This window comes from Coregonus lavaretus, assembly GCF_964263955.1.
Source record: "Coregonus lavaretus genome assembly, chromosome: 37".
In the NCBI taxonomy this organism is placed as follows: Eukaryota; Metazoa; Chordata; class Actinopteri; order Salmoniformes; family Salmonidae; genus Coregonus; species Coregonus lavaretus.
The window spans coordinates 21,282,623-21,301,362 of NC_140024.1; the positions used below are offsets into that span (position 1 = coordinate 21,282,623).

At 43.0% G+C, this 18,740-nt stretch overlaps 1 protein-coding gene across 1 annotated transcript in view; it reads left to right on the top strand.

The window, feature by feature from the left end:
• Positions 1 to 2,414: 2,414 nt before the first annotated feature.
• Positions 2,415 to 18,740, top strand: part of LOC311111378 (protein naked cuticle homolog 1-like) — a gene marked incomplete at its 3' end in the record, with an annotated part of 38,599 nt that continues 22,273 nt past the window's right edge. The window contains exons 1-3 of the mRNA XM_084154095.1: positions 2,415 to 2,482; positions 2,621 to 2,653; positions 2,936 to 3,075. Coding sequence (XP_084010221.1) covers positions 2,458 to 2,482; positions 2,621 to 2,653; positions 2,936 to 3,075 — 198 coding nt within the window. The 5' untranslated portion in view covers positions 2,415 to 2,457. The remainder of the gene's footprint in view (positions 2,483 to 2,620; positions 2,654 to 2,935; positions 3,076 to 18,740) is intronic.

Consider the following 18,740-nt stretch of genomic DNA (forward strand, 5'->3'; position numbering starts at 1 on the left):
GGAGATTAGATTAGTGAGCATGACCTTCCCCTCAAAAAACATCCCACTAGCTTTAACTTAAATGAAACCACAGTAAAGTTTCTCTCAGTGCACTACTTTAGGAGACTTCCTGTGCAGGTAGCTGGTATAGTGCTCGTACCATACCGCCACCAGACCACACACTCTGAGACCAGACCTCCCACATGGACCTGCTCCCACGAGTGTCTTCAGGCTCGACTGCAGCTGAATACAGATAGAGGGGGAGGGGGAGAGATAGAGAGAGAGACAAAGAGAGCAGTTTTGCGGCTGCTGCCAGCAGTTATGATGGAGGTAGAGGCCCCGGTGCCAGTGATTTTATCTGCTGCTGCAGGGCCCAGGGCCTGTCAGTGGCAGACACTGCTAATGGAGCATGGCCTGGAGCCTTCAGGGAAGGACCAGCAGAGTGCAAGCCAGGCCTGGAGTCTTGAGCCCCAGGGAAGGACTAGTAGAGAGCAGGCCGTGGAGCTGCACACCCAAGCACAGAGTGCGAATTATACCATGACATTTGGGGGGTCTCTTTTTTTTTCATGGGACTTCCTATTTGTGCCGTGCACAAACAATGTGCATGGGCCTAATAGTAAAGACATGTATTTTAACAGAAAACATCTATTACCTTTTAATGTGGCATGAACACAACCAGTCGTGAGGTTTTCATCTGATTGTCAAACAAATTACATCAAAAAGTAGGCTACCTGCGCACATTCGTCCACTCCAAAATAATTCCAGCATCCATTGGGTGAATGGAAAGTGACATAATTTATGTTACAAAACACCATAAAGTGTAGCATAATGACCTTCTGCGATTGTCATTAGGCCTGCACTCTTGTAGCCTGAATTAATTGATGTGTCTTGCTGACAAATTGACCCTTTTTGTAAAAAGAAAAGTCGGGACTCCTGAAAAGGGGCTGAAATACGGGACGCAAATACAGCTGTGTCTGTCCCGAGCTCATCGGTGTGGGAAACTGTGAGGGCCCAGTTGAAACAATGTTGCAAGTTCGCTGGACCCAGTTGATACTGTTGCAAGTTTGCTAATGAAAGCTCAAGACAGACAGAGAGAGAGGCAGACAGGGGGAGTAGAGAGATGAATGTGATTGAAAGAACCTGAACCATCTGTCACTGGTTTAAACCATGACAGAGAAGTGGGGTGTTGGTTTCATTTGGAATAAGCTTTTATTTTCATATTTACCACTGTATCAGTACAAAATTGCATTTTAAACAAATAGGAGAATGGTTAAATTAGAGAACCCCCAAAGTTTGACTTTTGTTGCATTTAGGGGAGCTCATAACTCATTCGGGGGTTAATTCGCACACTGTCCAGGCATGTGGGTTGGTGGTGCAGGTGGCTGCCTGGCTTGGTAGATCTAAACTGCTGCATGAGGTTGACCAGGCCTGTAAACTTAAACATAGCCTTGACCGTTATAGAGGCCCGGGATAATTTAGGGGCCATTACACTTGGGCCACGTGGGAGCCATCCTGTTAAATTGTGCACTTTTTTTGTTAAAGCAATAATTGGCTCTTTTTTTTGGTAAGACCTTGAACACGTCTCAAAGTTGTATGGGACTTCATGAGATGACTAATTTGAAATGTAGCTAGTATTGTATGCATTAAAAAAATGCAATGTGTCTCTTGATAGAGACACAAGCTGCCCTGTCTTCAGGCTCATACAGTATGTTGTAAAATGTCTGAAGGGCATTTATGGTTTATTAAATGTATGCCCCAAATTAGTTTGTCTTGTGTTTATTTTAGTTCTAAAACTGGGATCATAAAGTGTTCTATAAGTGCCATAAATATTATAAGTCGTATTCTATTTCATATTCGTTTTTGTTTATTCAGGACTCCCTCAGTTTGAACTATGAAAAAACGTGTAAACAAGTTATTATAGGAAGCAATTAACCCAAAATAGTTATATGATTGATAAAATATTATGTTTGCATGTCTATCAATCAAATACATGTTTTTATTCATTCTTTTTTATCCTCCAGCGAAATATCCTTTAACTCCCTTTTGCGCTGCTCTTCGACCACCGCGCCTAGTTGGCTGGCTGGGAATGGTGGTAGTGGTGACGGGGGCTGCTGCATTGCTGCTCTTTTTATATTTGGAGACTCCGAAATAATCTCGGCTAGCTTTCATGTGCCGCCGTCGTCCAATAAAACAGAAGAGAGCCTGCCTGCAAATCGTCTAATCTTGGGCGAGGTGTCAATCATGTTCATTCAGCGGTTGAAGTGCGGGTTTTGGTAACCGCCTCCTTTACGCCTGGAAGGGAGTCGAAGCCGGGAAAGCTTTCTTCCGATCAAAGGCTAGTGTGGCGCTGTTGCCGTAGGATGTACTGAGCGCAGGCTGCTGCTTTCTTTACGGACGCTTCTTGTATCGTCTGGATATCGCTGATTTCTGGATTATAAATACATTTGATGGTTTTCAATCCCAACTCAATGCAGAGAAATGGGTAAACTTCACTCGAAACATGGTAAGATATGATGTTTTACTGAAAAATGTCACCCCTAATCGTTGATTTGAATGCTCACTTGCGGTAATACTTTCGAATAATACTATCTTTATGCCTATCTTTATGTTCTCTGTTTCTCTCACCAATTGTCCCGAAAAGCTGCGATTTGTAAACCGAGGGAGAGTCCGGAGGGTGAGTAGCCCATAGGCCTACACTTAGGACAGGCTATACATTTGTAGTCTATATTTTAATATATTTGTTGAAAAAATACATTTAAAAAAGTATTTCCAGTCTATCGTCGGCAACATCCGACGAAGTCTACTATCATTCAAGAAAATTATGAAAAAAACACAACGCTGAGGAAAGCTAAATGGCATATTATTATTATTATTATTATTAGAAAGATGTTACATTGTAACCTAACCGTAACATGTTGTTTACATTGTAATAACGCACCTTCTATGTTGATTTCAGGCGACAGTTTTGTAGTTAATGCCTGTTTGGCAAGGAAAGGAATTGACGATTGGCTCGTGAAACAGAAATACTATTGCACGGGCTCGCGGCTTGAGCAACAGGACTGTCACCACACGAATAAGTGCGGCTTGTCTACTCGGGTAAGTGAAATAAATATTTCAATATGACGTTATTATGATTTAAAAAACAAGATTGTTCATCTCAGTTTGATGTTGATACAGTGGAGCCTGGACCGTCCTAACATTCTTAGCTTCCCATTCGAGGTTTAGCCAAGGCTGCATTTATTCTTAGGCTAAAGTTTTCAACTGAATTTATCGGTTGTTGTGAATTAAGTACATTTTAAAAATACAAAAGTAGATTCTCAGTCACCTTATTGCAATACACCAATGGAATGATAATACCTGATAAATAGCCTACCAAATCTTCAGATGTTGCACGCTTACTTTTTCTTCAAACACTCGTACAGCATAAAGTTTGCTTCTGACGTAGACCTATTCAAGGACATTCTCAAGAAATGTTGCTTATTTCTATGTTTTCTGTGCATTATGCAGAAGTTGAAAAGAAAACCAGAAATGTTGTAAAAAGAAAATAGCAGTGTGTTTAGTTATAGGCTAGTTGACTAATAATCTCAATGAAAAAAAAGGGAAATTAATGATAATATAAAGCTGACATCACACGGATAGTTTGCATATGCGTTAAAAAAAAGTTGAGATAATCGTTATTTGCTTTGTTGGCTAGACAACATAGATAGACATTCTTGACTCTCTCATCCAGACACATGGGCATTATTGAATGCAGTGGCACATTAGAAGAAGTCTAATGCAGGTGTGGCAAGATAAAAGCTGCTATTTAAAATTCAGTGTGCAGGAACTTCTTCCTCTTCATGACCTGTGAAATTCTTATCAGTGTGTTAATTTCATTCCCATTGCAAACAGTTTGTAAGGTACATGATCCATTGGAAACAGGATGTTGTGTGTTTTGTGATTCTCGAGAATGAAAGTGTGACATGTTGACACTAACATGGCTGTTGACAAAACATACTTTGCCCCATATACATGATAAACCAAATATTTAAGAGGGAAAACTTTGTAGGCTTGTGTTTAAACCTCACTATTAACAAATATATTCCCCATGTTTGTTTCAACGTACAGTACAAAACAACATGTTAGTACAACTTTGTCCAAAAGGAGCCCTGACTTGATACACACTGCTTACTTTGGTAACTGTCTTATCGTCAGACACTTTTGGTGCATGGGAACAAATGTGTCACACCACCAAGAACAGATGCTGCTGATGTTTATACTCTAGGTAATAGATCACGGCTGAGTTGAAAGCATTGCAGTCTGACAGACTGGTGACAGGGCTGCATTGTAAGGCTGGGGTAGAGGTGGTGGAGGTCATGTCTGTTTCAGATTTGTCATCCCGGTAAACACACAGTGGTTGCGTCCCAAATGGCACCCGATATCGGGAATAGGGTGCCATTTGGGACGCAGACTGTATTGTTGTTGTCGAGAGGAGAACTCCTTTTTGGAAAAGCTTCAGAGGAGCCGGGTGTAAGCCTCTTTGGTTAGGGATGCTCACTTCTCAAAGGCAGCATTTTTTAGGATTGAGAGCTCATCAAAAAATCCACCAGGACTTTTCCCCTTCTCAGCTACTGAGCTCACTCAGCCCACTGGAACAGTGGGAAGCTAATACACTCTGTCCAGCAAAGTGGCCATCATGTTGCGACCACAGACATACCACCATTAGGATGTTTACATGCTACATTTCATGCTACAGTTGCCCTCAATGAGAATCAAGCATTCGCTGTCACACTATTTCATGGACATTGCATTTCTAGTGAGCTGCTCATGCTTGTGTGCATGAAAAGCACAAGAAAAGCCTTGTGTTACCTGAACGAGAGGTGTTCTAACCGTTTGCCTTTGTTTCTCTGGTTGGATTAACCCAAGCATTTATTATCCCAGCACTTTGAAACTTTGTCAATGCATGCAAAGGAATGTATCTAAAGTGAATATTTTATGTGATAGCATATGCCTCTTTTTGCTTTGCTTCTTATGATTTATCATGCCATTATCATAAGGAAATGACCATGGCAGCGCATACCAGACCAGTCTGGTTAATTTCATTTAAATGTCTCTGGTATGAGGAAGACACAGGGATATGCTGGTGAGGAGCCAAGCCGGTAGCTTGGCTCCTCAAGCTACCTGCCGGGGCGGCAGGTAGCTTAGTGGGTAAGAGCGTTGTGCCAGTAACCGAAAGGTCGCTGGTTCTAATCCCCGAGCCGACTAGGTGAAAAATCTGTCGATGTGCCCTTAAGCAAGGCACTTAACCCTAATTGCTCCTGTAAGTCGCTCTGGATAAGAGCGTCTGCTAAATGACTAAAATGTAAATGTAAAATGTAAGCCAAGGACTCCTTCAGGAAGTGACAATCAGCCTCAAGCACGCTGGCAAAATATCTTGATCAAAGTCTAACCTGCGTCTAAAGTACACAGTTGTTTTCTCTATCCCTGCCGTGAGGTGTTTTTAATAGCAGCACATTGGTCGGCGGGCTGCGAAGGTGTGAGGCTCTGTTAGCCCAGGGAGGTTGATGAGAAAAGCAGCGGGCTGAGCTTTTTATGACTTATGCCCAGTTTGTATTGACATACGAGTGATCAAGTGTAGCACTGAGTGTCGTGATGGGGTCAGCGACAGGTCTGCTTGTTGCATGCACATGCTGTCAGGCCTCTAATAAACATCTTCATATTGTAATCGGACCCTCCTTATGACATCATCATCAGGGAGGAAGGGGTTCGGTGTTCTGTTCCGTGTAGTGTAGCAGCCCTCTGGGCGCGGTTAGGGTATGCATGGGCCCTCTGGTTCAGCAGACTCACCAGAGGGCATTGTGGGATACATGTGAAAGGGTGGGATTGTTTTGTGGAGCATTTTTTCATTCATGGTGTGAAGTGATATTTGGCCATGATGGAAAAGGAACCCCACTGAAAAAGTTGGATGGATTTGAACAATTTGGGCTCGGCAGAGTTTCTGTTTTATAAATAATTTTATTCTATGTGCCTAATGGCTTTCACAGCGCTGCGGGATTCTTATATTTGTATTCACAGTTTTTTAAAGATTTTAAGACACTTAAGTATGACAATTCTTGAAATTACGGTCTTGTAATAGCAATTTAGTGATACCATTTTTTATACATTGTGAGATATTTACTAGCAAATGTCTTATAAATGATATATGACTTAACCTTACCATGAAGAATTAACATTACAAAACTTGAGAGGGGGAAGTTTGTGGAAGTTACTGCTTTCCATAAGTCGTAGTAAATACCCTAACCCCATAGTATTGTCAAATGAAAAAGGGCTAAAACCTTAGCGAGGTGAGAATGCAATGCAAACAACCCTCTTAGCCTTTCATGTTGAAAAGCGGTTCATGTTGTATAGGATACATGTACTTTAAAGACTGTGTTCTTTTTGCCTCCCGGCTGAACTGAGATCCAGGAGAATGTGGGTCAGATGGTGGCAGCAGCGGGGAGTCTGAGACTAGAATCCTTTTGATCTGAAACCTCCCAAACCAAACTATCATATTCTTGAAAGGAGTGAGGGGATTACTGCCATAGCCTACCTCCTCCATCAAAATGAAATGCCCTTTTATGGAACATGTTTGTTTTGTAGAGCTTTAGCAAGGTTGTTATCATTAGTTGAGGTACATATGCATTGAATTGTGTTAAGTGGTAGGATAAGTCGTGGGGAGATGAGACTCCAGAGCCAAGAAGAATTTCCTTGCATATAGATTTAGTGCATATAGATGATTTAAACTCACTTGTTCTTATGTATTATTTGAAATCAAAATTTAAGTAAGTTACCAAAGTTATTTTATGTGGAACTGAGCAGTAAGGACAGGTGGTTTTGTGGTATTGTCATTTGAGGTCCACAACAGGTGACCTGGGTACATTTTCTCTCCAGGCTATGGCCCTTTAAAGATAGAATCCACATTAGTGGAAACAGCGCCACTGTTCACCCCAGCGCCATTGTTATTGTTTTTGTTTTGTTGACTAAAAGGAGGTGAGCAGCGTCCAAATGGAAATGAGCAGTGTGGTAAAATAAATTGCATTACGTAATCTGCAGTTCTATCGCACGTGCAATAATGTCTGAGGGGGAACAAACAGTGTTTGTTCTTTGCAGAAACTTCTTTGTTGTTGTGTTATCCCAAACAGATGTGTCAGTTTCATCACTAAGGATTCCAGCTTTAATTCTGATTCTAAACACAGTTTTTGTTTTTTACTATGCTGTTTTTATATCTCCTATAAAGTTTTGTAACTTAGATTATTAAGTAGGAGTAGAGAACTCCACAATTTATGATTTGGCAGTTCCAATGCCTGTCTGGTCTGGTTTGTTGGGTTTTAAGAAGTCTCTGAGCCCAGGTGTTGAAGGTCTCCTGCCCTCCCCTGCCTTCTCCTGTCCTCTTCAGGCAGTGTTGTGAGTTGTACCCTAAGCCAGCGGTCTGTCTGGGGAATTTGCAATGTGCTGAAAGTAAATCGCAAAGATTTCATTTGATGATTTGTTAACGCATTTTCCCCCACACCCTTGCCAAGTTCCTTTCCTCCTCCCTAAAGCCCCCTCTCCCCATCTCAGCTCTCTCCTCTCCCCCTCTCCCATTTTCCCTCTCAGGCTCCATCTGTTTCTTGTGTTTACCCTGTGGCCTTGCCTGGTTGTTGCTGATGAAATTAGACTGCATTTGAAGTGGGACAGGGAGGTGGATGTATAGACGCCCCCTCCTCTGTGAGGCCTAACCCTCTGTGTAGTAAAAGGAGGCCCCAAGTGATGCTACTGGTGGAGTCGCCGAACCCATGCTCTGGCCTGACAATTCCAAAGCACATTTTTCAAAACCTTCCATCTAAGGTTTAGATTCTAAACCCATACAAAACTGAGACAAAAAATCTTAAGGTACATCTGACAACGAACGGCGCTCTGAAATGAATCGTAGAGTAGAACTTCTGCCCCCATCCCCCGTGTTTCTCACTGGGTGCCAGCGCTCTGATTTTTGAAGTAAAGCTTTTAAATGTGCTCCCCTCAGCCTCTGAGTCTGATAAAAGACATGGCAGTTCTGTGGCCTAGCTTCTTTTATTACTTCTTCTCCTGTAGTGGTTTTTTATTGTCTTCACAAAAGCACAGGGTCCTTGTCTCGGCGCTGAATGCACCTTTCAAATGCAGACTCCTCTCTTCCTCTCTCTCTCTCTTTCGGTCCTCTCTCTCTTTCTGTCCTCTCCCCATGCCTGTGCTGTTCCCACCAGCTGTCCCCCTGCATGCTGTGTGTGACAGTGTGTAATATGCCCCTCTCCCGCCAGGCCATACCCCTCCACGCCCCCCTGGGAGGACAGGCCTGTTGTTGGTCTTTGAAGAGGCTAGGAGAAGTTTGGAGTTGTGGTCTAAGAAAAGAAAGCGTTTGCCTTTGGGGAGAGGGCTGGAGAGTAGGGGGACATGCACCTGGCTCTGTGTTATTCCAATGAGAATAGAAGAGAGGAGAGGAAGTCTTGTCTTGTCGTATCTGGGGGACTTGGAGGGTGAGGAGACGCAGGTGGAATTAGATTACATAGCTGGACCCTATGTGACAATGTAAAGCGGATAACCCTCATTGGGTGTTTTGTCAATGGATCCTCTGGAAAAGGTTCAGTGAAAGAATGAGATAATAATGATACTAAATGATGTAAAAGTATCTATACACGATACACAGACATTTGATCTGTTGGCCCTGTTGTTTACAACTTTCTGTTGTGTGTTGTGATACTCCTGTGTTACATCTCACATGGTTCTCCATTCATTTTAGTCTGAGTATCTTCACAATATTGTTCCATTGTTGATTTGTCTCCATTTATTGTTGGGTTCCATGTCTGTGTGATGTTTTGATCTGATTGTTTATGTGTGTGAATGTGTAAAAATAGTGATTGAGCATGTGAGGTATGGGGGCGTGCAGGGGGGACGGTATGGGACTTGTGTGTGTGTGTGAGGATGCCGTGTGTCTGGGATGGGCTGTCCGGATGCACTCAGGAGATCAAAGCAGTCCCCGGAATGTGCTCGGAATCTCCAGGGATTAGCAGCTGAGATTTGGGCTTTGTTTCCCCACATATCTGCTCACTGTGGCGCTACAGATAGCCCACCATCAATTGGAAGTGTTTCTCTTCTCCTCTCTCTTCTCTTATGATGCTTTGCTTTCAGTAGGAGTTGTTTGTATGTTCAGTATGCTAGAATATATACTTTTTTAGTGTTATTTTAACACCACGGACCACGGATAGATATTAGTGTTTTTTTCTCTTTGACCCTCCCTTTGTCTTTGTTTTGTGATAGAGTTTAAAGCTTCCGGTTTTGAGATGGCTTATCGAATTGATGAGCGTGTGCATTTTGAGTATCAGTGAAAGGCCTAATTAGTAGATTATCCATCTAAATATAGAACTAATCACGCTGACATCATCATGCTGAGACGAGATGCTCACTTCTCTTTATCCTTTTGATGTGTGGATGCATCAGACACTGTGTTTTGAAAAACAGATCTAGAAAGCAAATACAGATGTAGGATCTTAATTTGAGCCAGTTTCCAACAGCAGGAAACTAATCTTGCAGCAACATGAAATGTGGAAGATAATTAATGGAAAAATGTTTAGGGGTTGAGACATTTTTGATTAGGGCAAAGCAAGTCTGAAATTTCAAATTGGAAATGACAAACTTTAGAAGCATTTTAAAAACTCAAATACAATACAAGTTTGCATTTCCTGCTTTGCAAAAGAGTGATCAAATTCAGATCCTACATCTGTAGGCTATATCCCCATTTTTGTTTTACTCTGGCTGATTGAAAAGGGATGTTCACAGAGAGTGTTAGTAGGAATGGATGTTATATGGGACAGGAAGAATTGGTAAAGATGGAGCGTGTGAGGAAGGACCATGTATAGACTGAGTGGGAGAGAAAGAGAAGGGGAGATATAGATTGAGAGGGGGAGAGATAGATTGAGAGAAAGAGAGGGGAGAGATAGATTGAGAGAAAGAGAGGGGAGAGAGATTGAGAGAAAGAGAGGGGAGAGAGATTGAGAGAAAGAGAAGGGGAGAGATAGATCGAGAGAAAGAGAGGGGGCGAGAGATTGAGAGAAAGAGAGGGGGAGAGAGATTGAGAGAAAGAGAGAGAGCGGGAAAGCGACTCCTGTAGTGGCGTTGTGCTCCGCTGAGCTTTCCATGTGAAGCTCAGTGCCCGTTTTAATCACACACTTAAAAAGCTCTGCTGAAGTGGGCGTTTAAGCGTTTAAACCCTGAATAATTCTCTCTTGTTTGTTTATGTGGTCCCCCTGTGGGTTGCGCTCTGGCCCATGTAGTAAGCACGGAATAATTTGACTGAACAAAGTCGCTGCATGTATACGGCTCTTATAAATAGGACAAGATCATAATCTGAATAAAACTGCAATCACACACATAGACACACAGTCAGGCACACACATGCACACATACAGTGGGGGAAAAAGTATTTAGTCAGCCACCAATTGTGCAAGTTCTCCCACTTAAAAAGATGAGAGAGGCCTGTAATTTTCATCATAGGTACACGTCAATGAGATTTTTTTTCTCCAGAAAATCACATTGTAGGATTTTTAATGAATTTATTTGCAAATTATGGTGGAAAATAAGTATTTGGTCAATAACAAAAGTTTCTCAATACTTTGTTATATACCCTTTGTTGGCAATGACACAGGTCAAATGTTTTCTGTAAGTCTTCACAAGGTTTTCACACACTGTTGATGACAACAAACCATATGTAGGGTCATTTCTGACAGCCAGAGTGCATTTGTTGTCTCTGAAGGAGAAAACAATTCTGGGAAATGTGGCTTCATATCACACAATGTTTAACCAATCTGTGCTGGCTCGTGTAGTGGCGAAAAAGAGAATAGATGTATGGAGATTAAACTAAGAGAATGAAATTAAAATGGCATGTTTGTCTATATCACCTTATAGCGGGCCTACAATACAGTCCTCACATGGGAATTGCCATTAAATCTGGAGAGAAACATAATGGGGCTGTATTCCAAACTGCTTTCTTATGCTTTAAGGAGCTACACATTTGCATGTTGTGGTAATATTAGGTAAAACCTAAATATTACATTTCTAAATGTTCTTGAAATGTTCTGAGGACCTCCAAGACAAGTTAAAATGTATATTGGGTGAAGATCAATGGGATATTATGCTAAAACTAAAACAAATATGCTAAGAACGTCATAAAAACTGGCAAATTTGGAAACTGTGGAACAATTTGCAACATTGTGGCAATGTTCTGTGCAACCGTCAATATCACAAGAATATTCTTGCAACATCCCAGACAACACCCATAGATCAGGTGTTCTGTCAACATTTATACAACATTATAGGAATGTCCTGTGCAACCTAACTTAAACATTGTATGAATGTCATCACAACTGAGCATATTCTGTGTTATGGGAATAAAAATGTTTTACCCACACTGTTCTCACAACCTAATTAAATATTCTGGGAACCTTCGAAGATCTCAGAAAGGCTGTTCTGTCAACATTCTTGCGCAACATCAAATACATGTTTTGTACAGCCTGATACAAACATTATCTGAATGTCAGCACCACTGGACAGTTTTAGTGTTTTGGGAACATATCTCTTGTCATGTCCTCGCAATGTTACCACAACCTAAAGAAATGTGTTAGGAACTTTTAAAGAACATAAAAATGTGTTCTGGGAATGTTTTTGCAACATCAGGCAAATGTTTTTTTTCAACCTAAAAGAAACATTGTAATAATCAGCACAACAGGACAGTTTTTGTATGTTTTGGGAACAGATCGTTTGTGATGTCCCCACAATCTTCCCACCAGACTGTTCCCACAACCTAAAGAAACATTCTGGAAACCTTTAAAGAACAGACAAAATATGTTCTAGGAATGTTCTTGCAAAACATTGTATAATCATCAGCACGAAAGTTGTTGTGTTATGAGAACATTTGTTCTGGGAACTTTCACATTTTGGTTTGCTGTGAAAATATTACGGGTAATGAGAACTTTTGGGAATATTCTGTGGTGGTTGTTATACAGAGGGGAAAAAAAGTATTTAGTCAGCCACCAATTGTGCAAGTTCTCCCACTTAAAAAGATGAGAGAGGCCTGTAATTTTCATCATAGGTACATAGGTAAAAAAAAAATCCAGAAAATCACATTGTAGATTTTTAATGAATTTAATGGAAAAAATAAGTATTTGGTCAATAACAAATGTTTCTCAATACTTTGTTATATACCCTTTGTTGGCAATGACACAGGTCAAACGTTTTCTGTAAGTCTTCACAAGGTTTTCACACACTGTTAGTGGTATTTTGGCCCATTCCTCCATGCAGATCTCCTCTAGAGCAGTGATGTTTTGGGGCTGTCGCTGGGCAACACGGACTTTCAACTCCCTCCAAAGATTTTCTATGGGAATGAGATCTGGAGACTGGCTAGGCCACTCCAGGACCTTGAAATGCTTCTTACGAAGCCACTCCTTCGTTGCCCGGGCGGTGTGCTTGGGATCATTGTCATGCTGAAAGACCCAGCCACGTTTCATCTTCAATGCCCTTGCTGATGGAAGGAGGTTTTCACTCAAAATCTCACAATACATGGCCCCATTCATTCTTTCCTTTACACAGATCAGTCGTCCTGGTCCCTTTGCAGAAAAACAGCCCCAAAGCATGATGTTTCCACCCCCATGCTTCACAGTAGGTATGGTGTTCTTTGGATGCAACTCGGGATTCTTTGTCCTCCAAACACGACGAGTTGAGTTTTTACCAAAAAGTTATATTTTGGTTTCATCTGACCATATGACATTCTCCCAATCCTCTTCTGGATCATCCAAATGCACTCTAGCAAACTTCAGACGGGCCTGGACATGTACTGGCTTAAGCAGGGGGACACGTCTGGCACTGCAGGATTTGAGTCCCTGGCGGTGTAGTGTGTTACTGATGGTAGGCTTTGTTACTTTGGTCCCAGCTCTCTGCAGGTCATTCACTAGGTCCCCCCGTGTGGTTCTGGGATTTTTGCTCACCGTTCTTGTGATCATTTTGACCCCATGGGGTGAGATCTTGCGTGGAGCCCCAGATCGAGGGAGATTATCAGTGGTCTTGTATGTCTTCCATTTCCTAATAATTGCTCCCACAGTTGATTTCTTCAAACCAAGCTGCTTACCTATTGCAGATTCAGTCTTCCCAGCCTGGTGCAGGTCTACAATTTTGTTTCTGGTGTCCTTTGACAGCTCTTTGGTCTTGGCCATAGTGGAGTTTGGAGTGTGACTGTTTGAGGTTGTGGACAGGTGTCTTTTATACTGATAACAAGTTCAAACAGGTGCCATTAATACAGGTAACGAGTGGAGGACAGAGGAGCCTCTTAAAGAAGAAGTTACAGGTCTGTGAGAGCCAGAAATCTTGCTTGTTTGTAGGTGACCAAATACTTATTTTCCACCATAATTTGCAAATAAATTCATAAAATATCCTACAATGTGATTTTCTGGAGAAAAAAAAATCTCAATTTGTCTTTCATAGTTGACGTGTACCTATAATGAAAATTACAGGCCTCTCTCATCTTTTTAAGTGGGAGAACTTGCACAATTGGTGGCTGACTAAATACTTTTTCCCCCACTGTACTCTCAACATATTTATTTACTTGTGTTTATTTAGTCACCAATTTAGTCTACTCCCACATTTGTATGTTTTCATTAGTAGGATGACACAGAGAGACACCAATGATGGTCTCCAGTCTACAACTCTTGGAGTATTTACTCTCTGCTTCAGACACAGGGTGACCACAAGGTCCCTGTGGCCACCTGAGTGACAGACTGAGAGAGAACAGAGGAAGTGGGGCATAGAAAAACATTAAACAGCTCTGGGACCATTGTGGCCTCCTCCTGACAGCCAGCGTGGGGCGTAGACCCTTCCCATGGCGCCTGGGACCCAGGGGCCCTGGGCCTGGCCTGGAGAGAGGTTCCCTACCTGAGCCTAGATTGTCTGTTAGGGGATGTTTTTGGCCTGGGCTGGAGGGAGGTGGCCTGGGCTGGAGGTGGCCTGGATTGTCTGTTAGGGGATGTTTTTGGCCTGGGCTGGAGGGAGGTGGCTTGGGCTGGAGGTGGCCTGGATTGTCTGTTAGGGGATGTTTTCGGTTGAGAGAAACCCAAACACAGGACAGGAGAGGGGGGCCCAGCTGTAAAGGAAGGCCCTGCTCCCTGCTGCTCTTGTGTGTTTATGCTCCACAGGTGCCTGAGAGAGGCCCAGAGAGGAGATGACTTTACCCCACGTCACAGCCTCTCACTGGGGCAGGACGACCAGGGAGGAGTCCCTAAAGGGCCATTTGGCCTGGCTGTTAACCTTAAACTCATTACTCATACTAAACACAGGCAGAGGAACCTCAACCGGAAGAGTGCTTAACCAGAGATGGAGTTGGTCTGTGTGAACTCTGAATGGAACTGAATGTAAAGTGGCCACAGGCTGTCAAGCGTTTAACTGTGACTACTGGTTTGTGGGGGTGCGTGGCTGGTTCTCCATTCGTAGCCTCAGATTATGATGCCATGCCCAGAGTTGTTTTTGTTGCTTTGTGTATGCATGTGGTGTGTCTGTGTGTCTGCATGTGACTGTGTGTGGATGATGAGGGCAGCTGAGGGAATCTCCTGTGGGCTTTGACAGTCCTCAGTGGACAGTGAGTGAGTGCTCTCTACCCTTGGTTGTGTAGCAACAACCAGGGGCCTGAGCTGTAGGCCTCCGCACCAGGCAGAGGTTAGCACATGCCTCACTGTCTTGCCTCTGCTGCCCCATTTCAACTCTAATAGCACAACTATATTTACTAAACACAGTGTAACATTTCTGGGTCATTTCCACTCCAGAAGCTTCAGTGTTCTTCTAGCTTAAGTCTGCCCAGCCATTGGACTGTGGTGGGCCTAGCTTAAGTTTTATCCCTCTCTGAGGTACACCTGGGGCAGTTGGAAATACTGTTTCAAATGCAGTGTGTCGTTCTCCTCCTTCTTCTGAGTGAGCTATCTATCTGAAACGGTTCTGCCTTAACTTTCTGCTGCATTATCAGTGGAACCTCACAGATTTAAGAAGTGAAAGACGGGTTGCCTGAAGGGAGTGGGAGTGGAACAAACTGACTGTACCGATTCATATTTGATGCTTCTAAGGCAATCCGCCTGTATGCCGTCGGTGTGATACTTTCACTTGAGATTATGAAGCCGCTGCTAATGCTACACATTCCCCAAAATCTTTGAAACCAACAAAAGTGAGAGGTTCAATGACGGAGTTCTGGATTCTGTGAGTGGGGTGCTCTGAGAGTTGTTTTGTTCTTTCCTGTTTGAGTTCCCGTTTTCTGATTGGTTTGTCGCTGGTAACGTTTCCTGTGTGTGCGTGTGCGGTAGTGAATACACATGCTGTGCAGGCGATTGTTGGTGTGTGCTTGCAGGGGATTCAGTCAAGCACGAGCGTGAACAACATGCTCCACCATAGTTCGTTATCGTGACCAACTGACAGCTAGCCCTGACCACTAATTCTGGTTAGAGCTATGAATAGAAACCCTTAAACCTGCCACTGGCACCAGAGTGTTCTCTGTAGTGGAAGTGGTTATTTCTGCCCCTGTGTTTATTTGCTAAATTGAGAAGTTGTCTGTAATTAGAGAGAATGTTAGTGTAAAGTTTAAAGTTCAACATGTGAGAGATGGTTTTGAGGTAGTTCAATATGATAGGGACTAGGGATGATGTCTGTGTGTCTGTCTGGACTGGGTTGAAAAAGTCTGTGTGGTCTAAGGTGTGGTGACTCTGTCTTTCAGGTCTCTGGGTTCCTTCCCATGTCAGCCTTAGAGAAGTGTTCACCTAAACCTTATTCCACCTTTGTCCTAGGTTTAAAAACAAGACACAACTATCTCGAAGTGGCTGTGAATTTTCCCTTTAGATAATGGCTTGGGACAATGAAAGAAGATGGACAGTCAGAGCAGGTGTAGGCCCAGATGTCATTTCCTGACAAGGTAGAGAGCAGAGGTGTGTTTAGCTGGATATCTCCCCAGTGCTCTGTCTGCGGTGAGAGGCTGAAGTGCCTGTCACTTTCTACTTCCCCTGAGGGCTATAGTTCTTGACTAAAAGACCCCCTTCCTTCCTTCCTTCCTTCCTTCCTTCCTTCCTTCCTTCCTTCCTTCCTTCCTTCCTTCCTTCCTTCCTTCCTTCCTTCCTTCCTTCCTTCCTTCCTTCCTTCCTTCCTTCCTTCCTTCCTTCCTTCCTTCCTTCCTTCCTTCCTTCCTTCCTTCCTTCCTTCCCTCCCTCCCACGCTCTGAAGCACTTTAGACCGGTGTCTGAACCCACACAGACCCCTACAGCACCGTCTCCTAAACCCACTCATGATACTTCAACTAATTACCCAGACCTCCTAGACACACTGCGTCACGCCCTCTGGAACTCATACAGCTCTCTCTCTCTCTCTCTCTCTCTCTCTCTCTCTCTCTCTCTCTCTCTCTCTGCAGTGTTAACCCCACACTGCTGCCTATACGGCTCCTCTCCCCTCATCTCTTCCATGCTTTAGAAATGTGCTTCACTTCACTCTGCATTCAAAGACAAGGGCTATAACGTAGTGATTTGTTACTCTTGGCAGACTAGGACACTGGTAAATCAAGGCCAAGTGACAAGCGGTCTCCATTCCTTTCCAATCCCGGCTCCCCCTGGGAATGGAGGCTTTCTCCCATAGAGGGTTCATCATAGTGGCTGGGCTGGCTGGCGGAGAATGTGTTCGAGAGAGAGAGAGTGAAAAACAAACACCATTGTAAATACAACCCATATTTATGTTTATTTATTTTCCCTTTTGTACTTTAACTATTTGCACATTGTTACAACACTGTACATAGCCATAATATGACATTTGAATTGTCTCTATTTATTTCAAACCTTTGTGAGTGTAATGTTTACTGTTCATCTATTTCACTTGCTTTGGCAATGTAAACATGTTTCCCATGCCAATAAAGCCCTTTCAATTGAATTGAATTGAATTGAATGAGAGAGAGCAGTCCACCTGGAGTTCATATTCTCTCTGAATTTTAATTTTAATTTTTTTATTTCACCTTTATTTAACCAGGTAAGCCAGTTGAGAACAAGTTCTCATTTACAACTGCGACCTGGCCAAGATAAAGCAAAGCAGTGCGATAAAAACAACAACACAGAGTTACATACGGGGTAAACAAAACATAAAGTCAAATATACAAACAGAATATATATATATACAGTGTGTGCGAATGTAGTAAGTTATGGAGGTAAGGCAATAAATAGGCCATAGTGCAAAATAGTTACAATTTCGTATTAACACTGGAATGATAGATGTGCAAAAGATGATGTGCAAATAGAGATACTGGGGTGCAAATTAGCAAAATAAATAACAATATGGGGATGAGGTAGTTGGGTGGGCTAATTTCAGAATGGCTGTGTACAGGTGCAGTGATCGGTAAACTGCTCTGACAACTGACGCTTAAAGTTAGTGAGGGAGATAAGAGTCTCCAGCTTCAGAGATTTTTGCAGTTTGTTCCAGTCATTGGCAGCAGAGAACTGGAAGGAATGGCGGCCAAAGGAGGTGTTGGCTTTGGGGATGACCAGTGAGATATACCTGCTGGAGCGCAGACTACGGGTGGGTGTTGCTATGGTGACCAATGAGCTAAGATAAGGCGGGGATTTGCCTAGCAGTGATTTATAGATGGCCTGGAGCCAGTGGGTTTGGCGACGAATATGTAGTGAGGGCCAGCCAACAAGAGCGTACAGGTCACAATGGTGGGTAGTATATGGGGCTTTGGTGACAAAACGGATGGCACTGTGATAGACTACATCCAATTTGCTGAGTAGAGTGTTGGAGGCTATTTTGTAAATGACATCGCCGAAGTCAAGGATTGGTAGGATAGTCAGTTTTACGAGGGCATGTTTGGCAGCATGAGTGAAGGAGGCTTTGTTGCGAAATATGAAGCCGATTCTAGATCTAACTTTTGATTGGAGATGCTTAATGTGAGTCTGGAAGGAGAGTTTACAGTCTAACCAGACACCTAGGTATTTGTAGTTGTCCACATAGGTCTAGGTCAGACCCGCCGAGAGTAGTGATTCTAGTCGGGTGGGCGGGTGCAAGCAGCGTTCGGTTGAAGAGCATGCATTTAGTTTTACTAGTGTTTAAGAGCAGTTGGAGGCTACGGAAGGAGTGTTGTATGGCGTTGAAGCTCGTTTGGAGGTTTGTTAACACAGTCCAATGAAGGGCCAGATGTATACAAAAAGGTGTCGTCCGCATAGAGGTGGATCCGAGCTTCACTAGCAGCAAGAGCGTATTGTAATGTATTTACAATTGTATAAACTGCCTTAAGTTTGCTGGACCCCAGGAAGAGTAGCTTCTGCCTTGGCAGCAGTTAATGGGGATCCATAATAAATACAAATACAAATCTACTGTATCTCCATTAACCCCTTCTCAGTTCTCTGCTGCTGGGCTGGGGGAAACCAACCGCAGAATAACAAGAGCTTTAAAGACCCTTGATCTAGCAGCCATTTTCTCCTCCTCCTCTCTCTGTGAGACACTCGTTTGATAAACAGCCTGATAAAAGCTAATTGCTGTGGTTACATATTTTTCAACCTAATAAATACCTTGCCTTATGCCTTGAGAAACAGGCAGGTTGCAGTGGAGTGCGTTGCCCGAGGGGTTAGCAAGCTAGCAGAGCTGTAAAAGATTATCTTTGCAGGTGTAAAAGTTTTGTAAATGGGTCATTAAAGCGTTGGCTAACTTCACACATGAAGCACAAAGAGGCAGGGAGGGAAGGA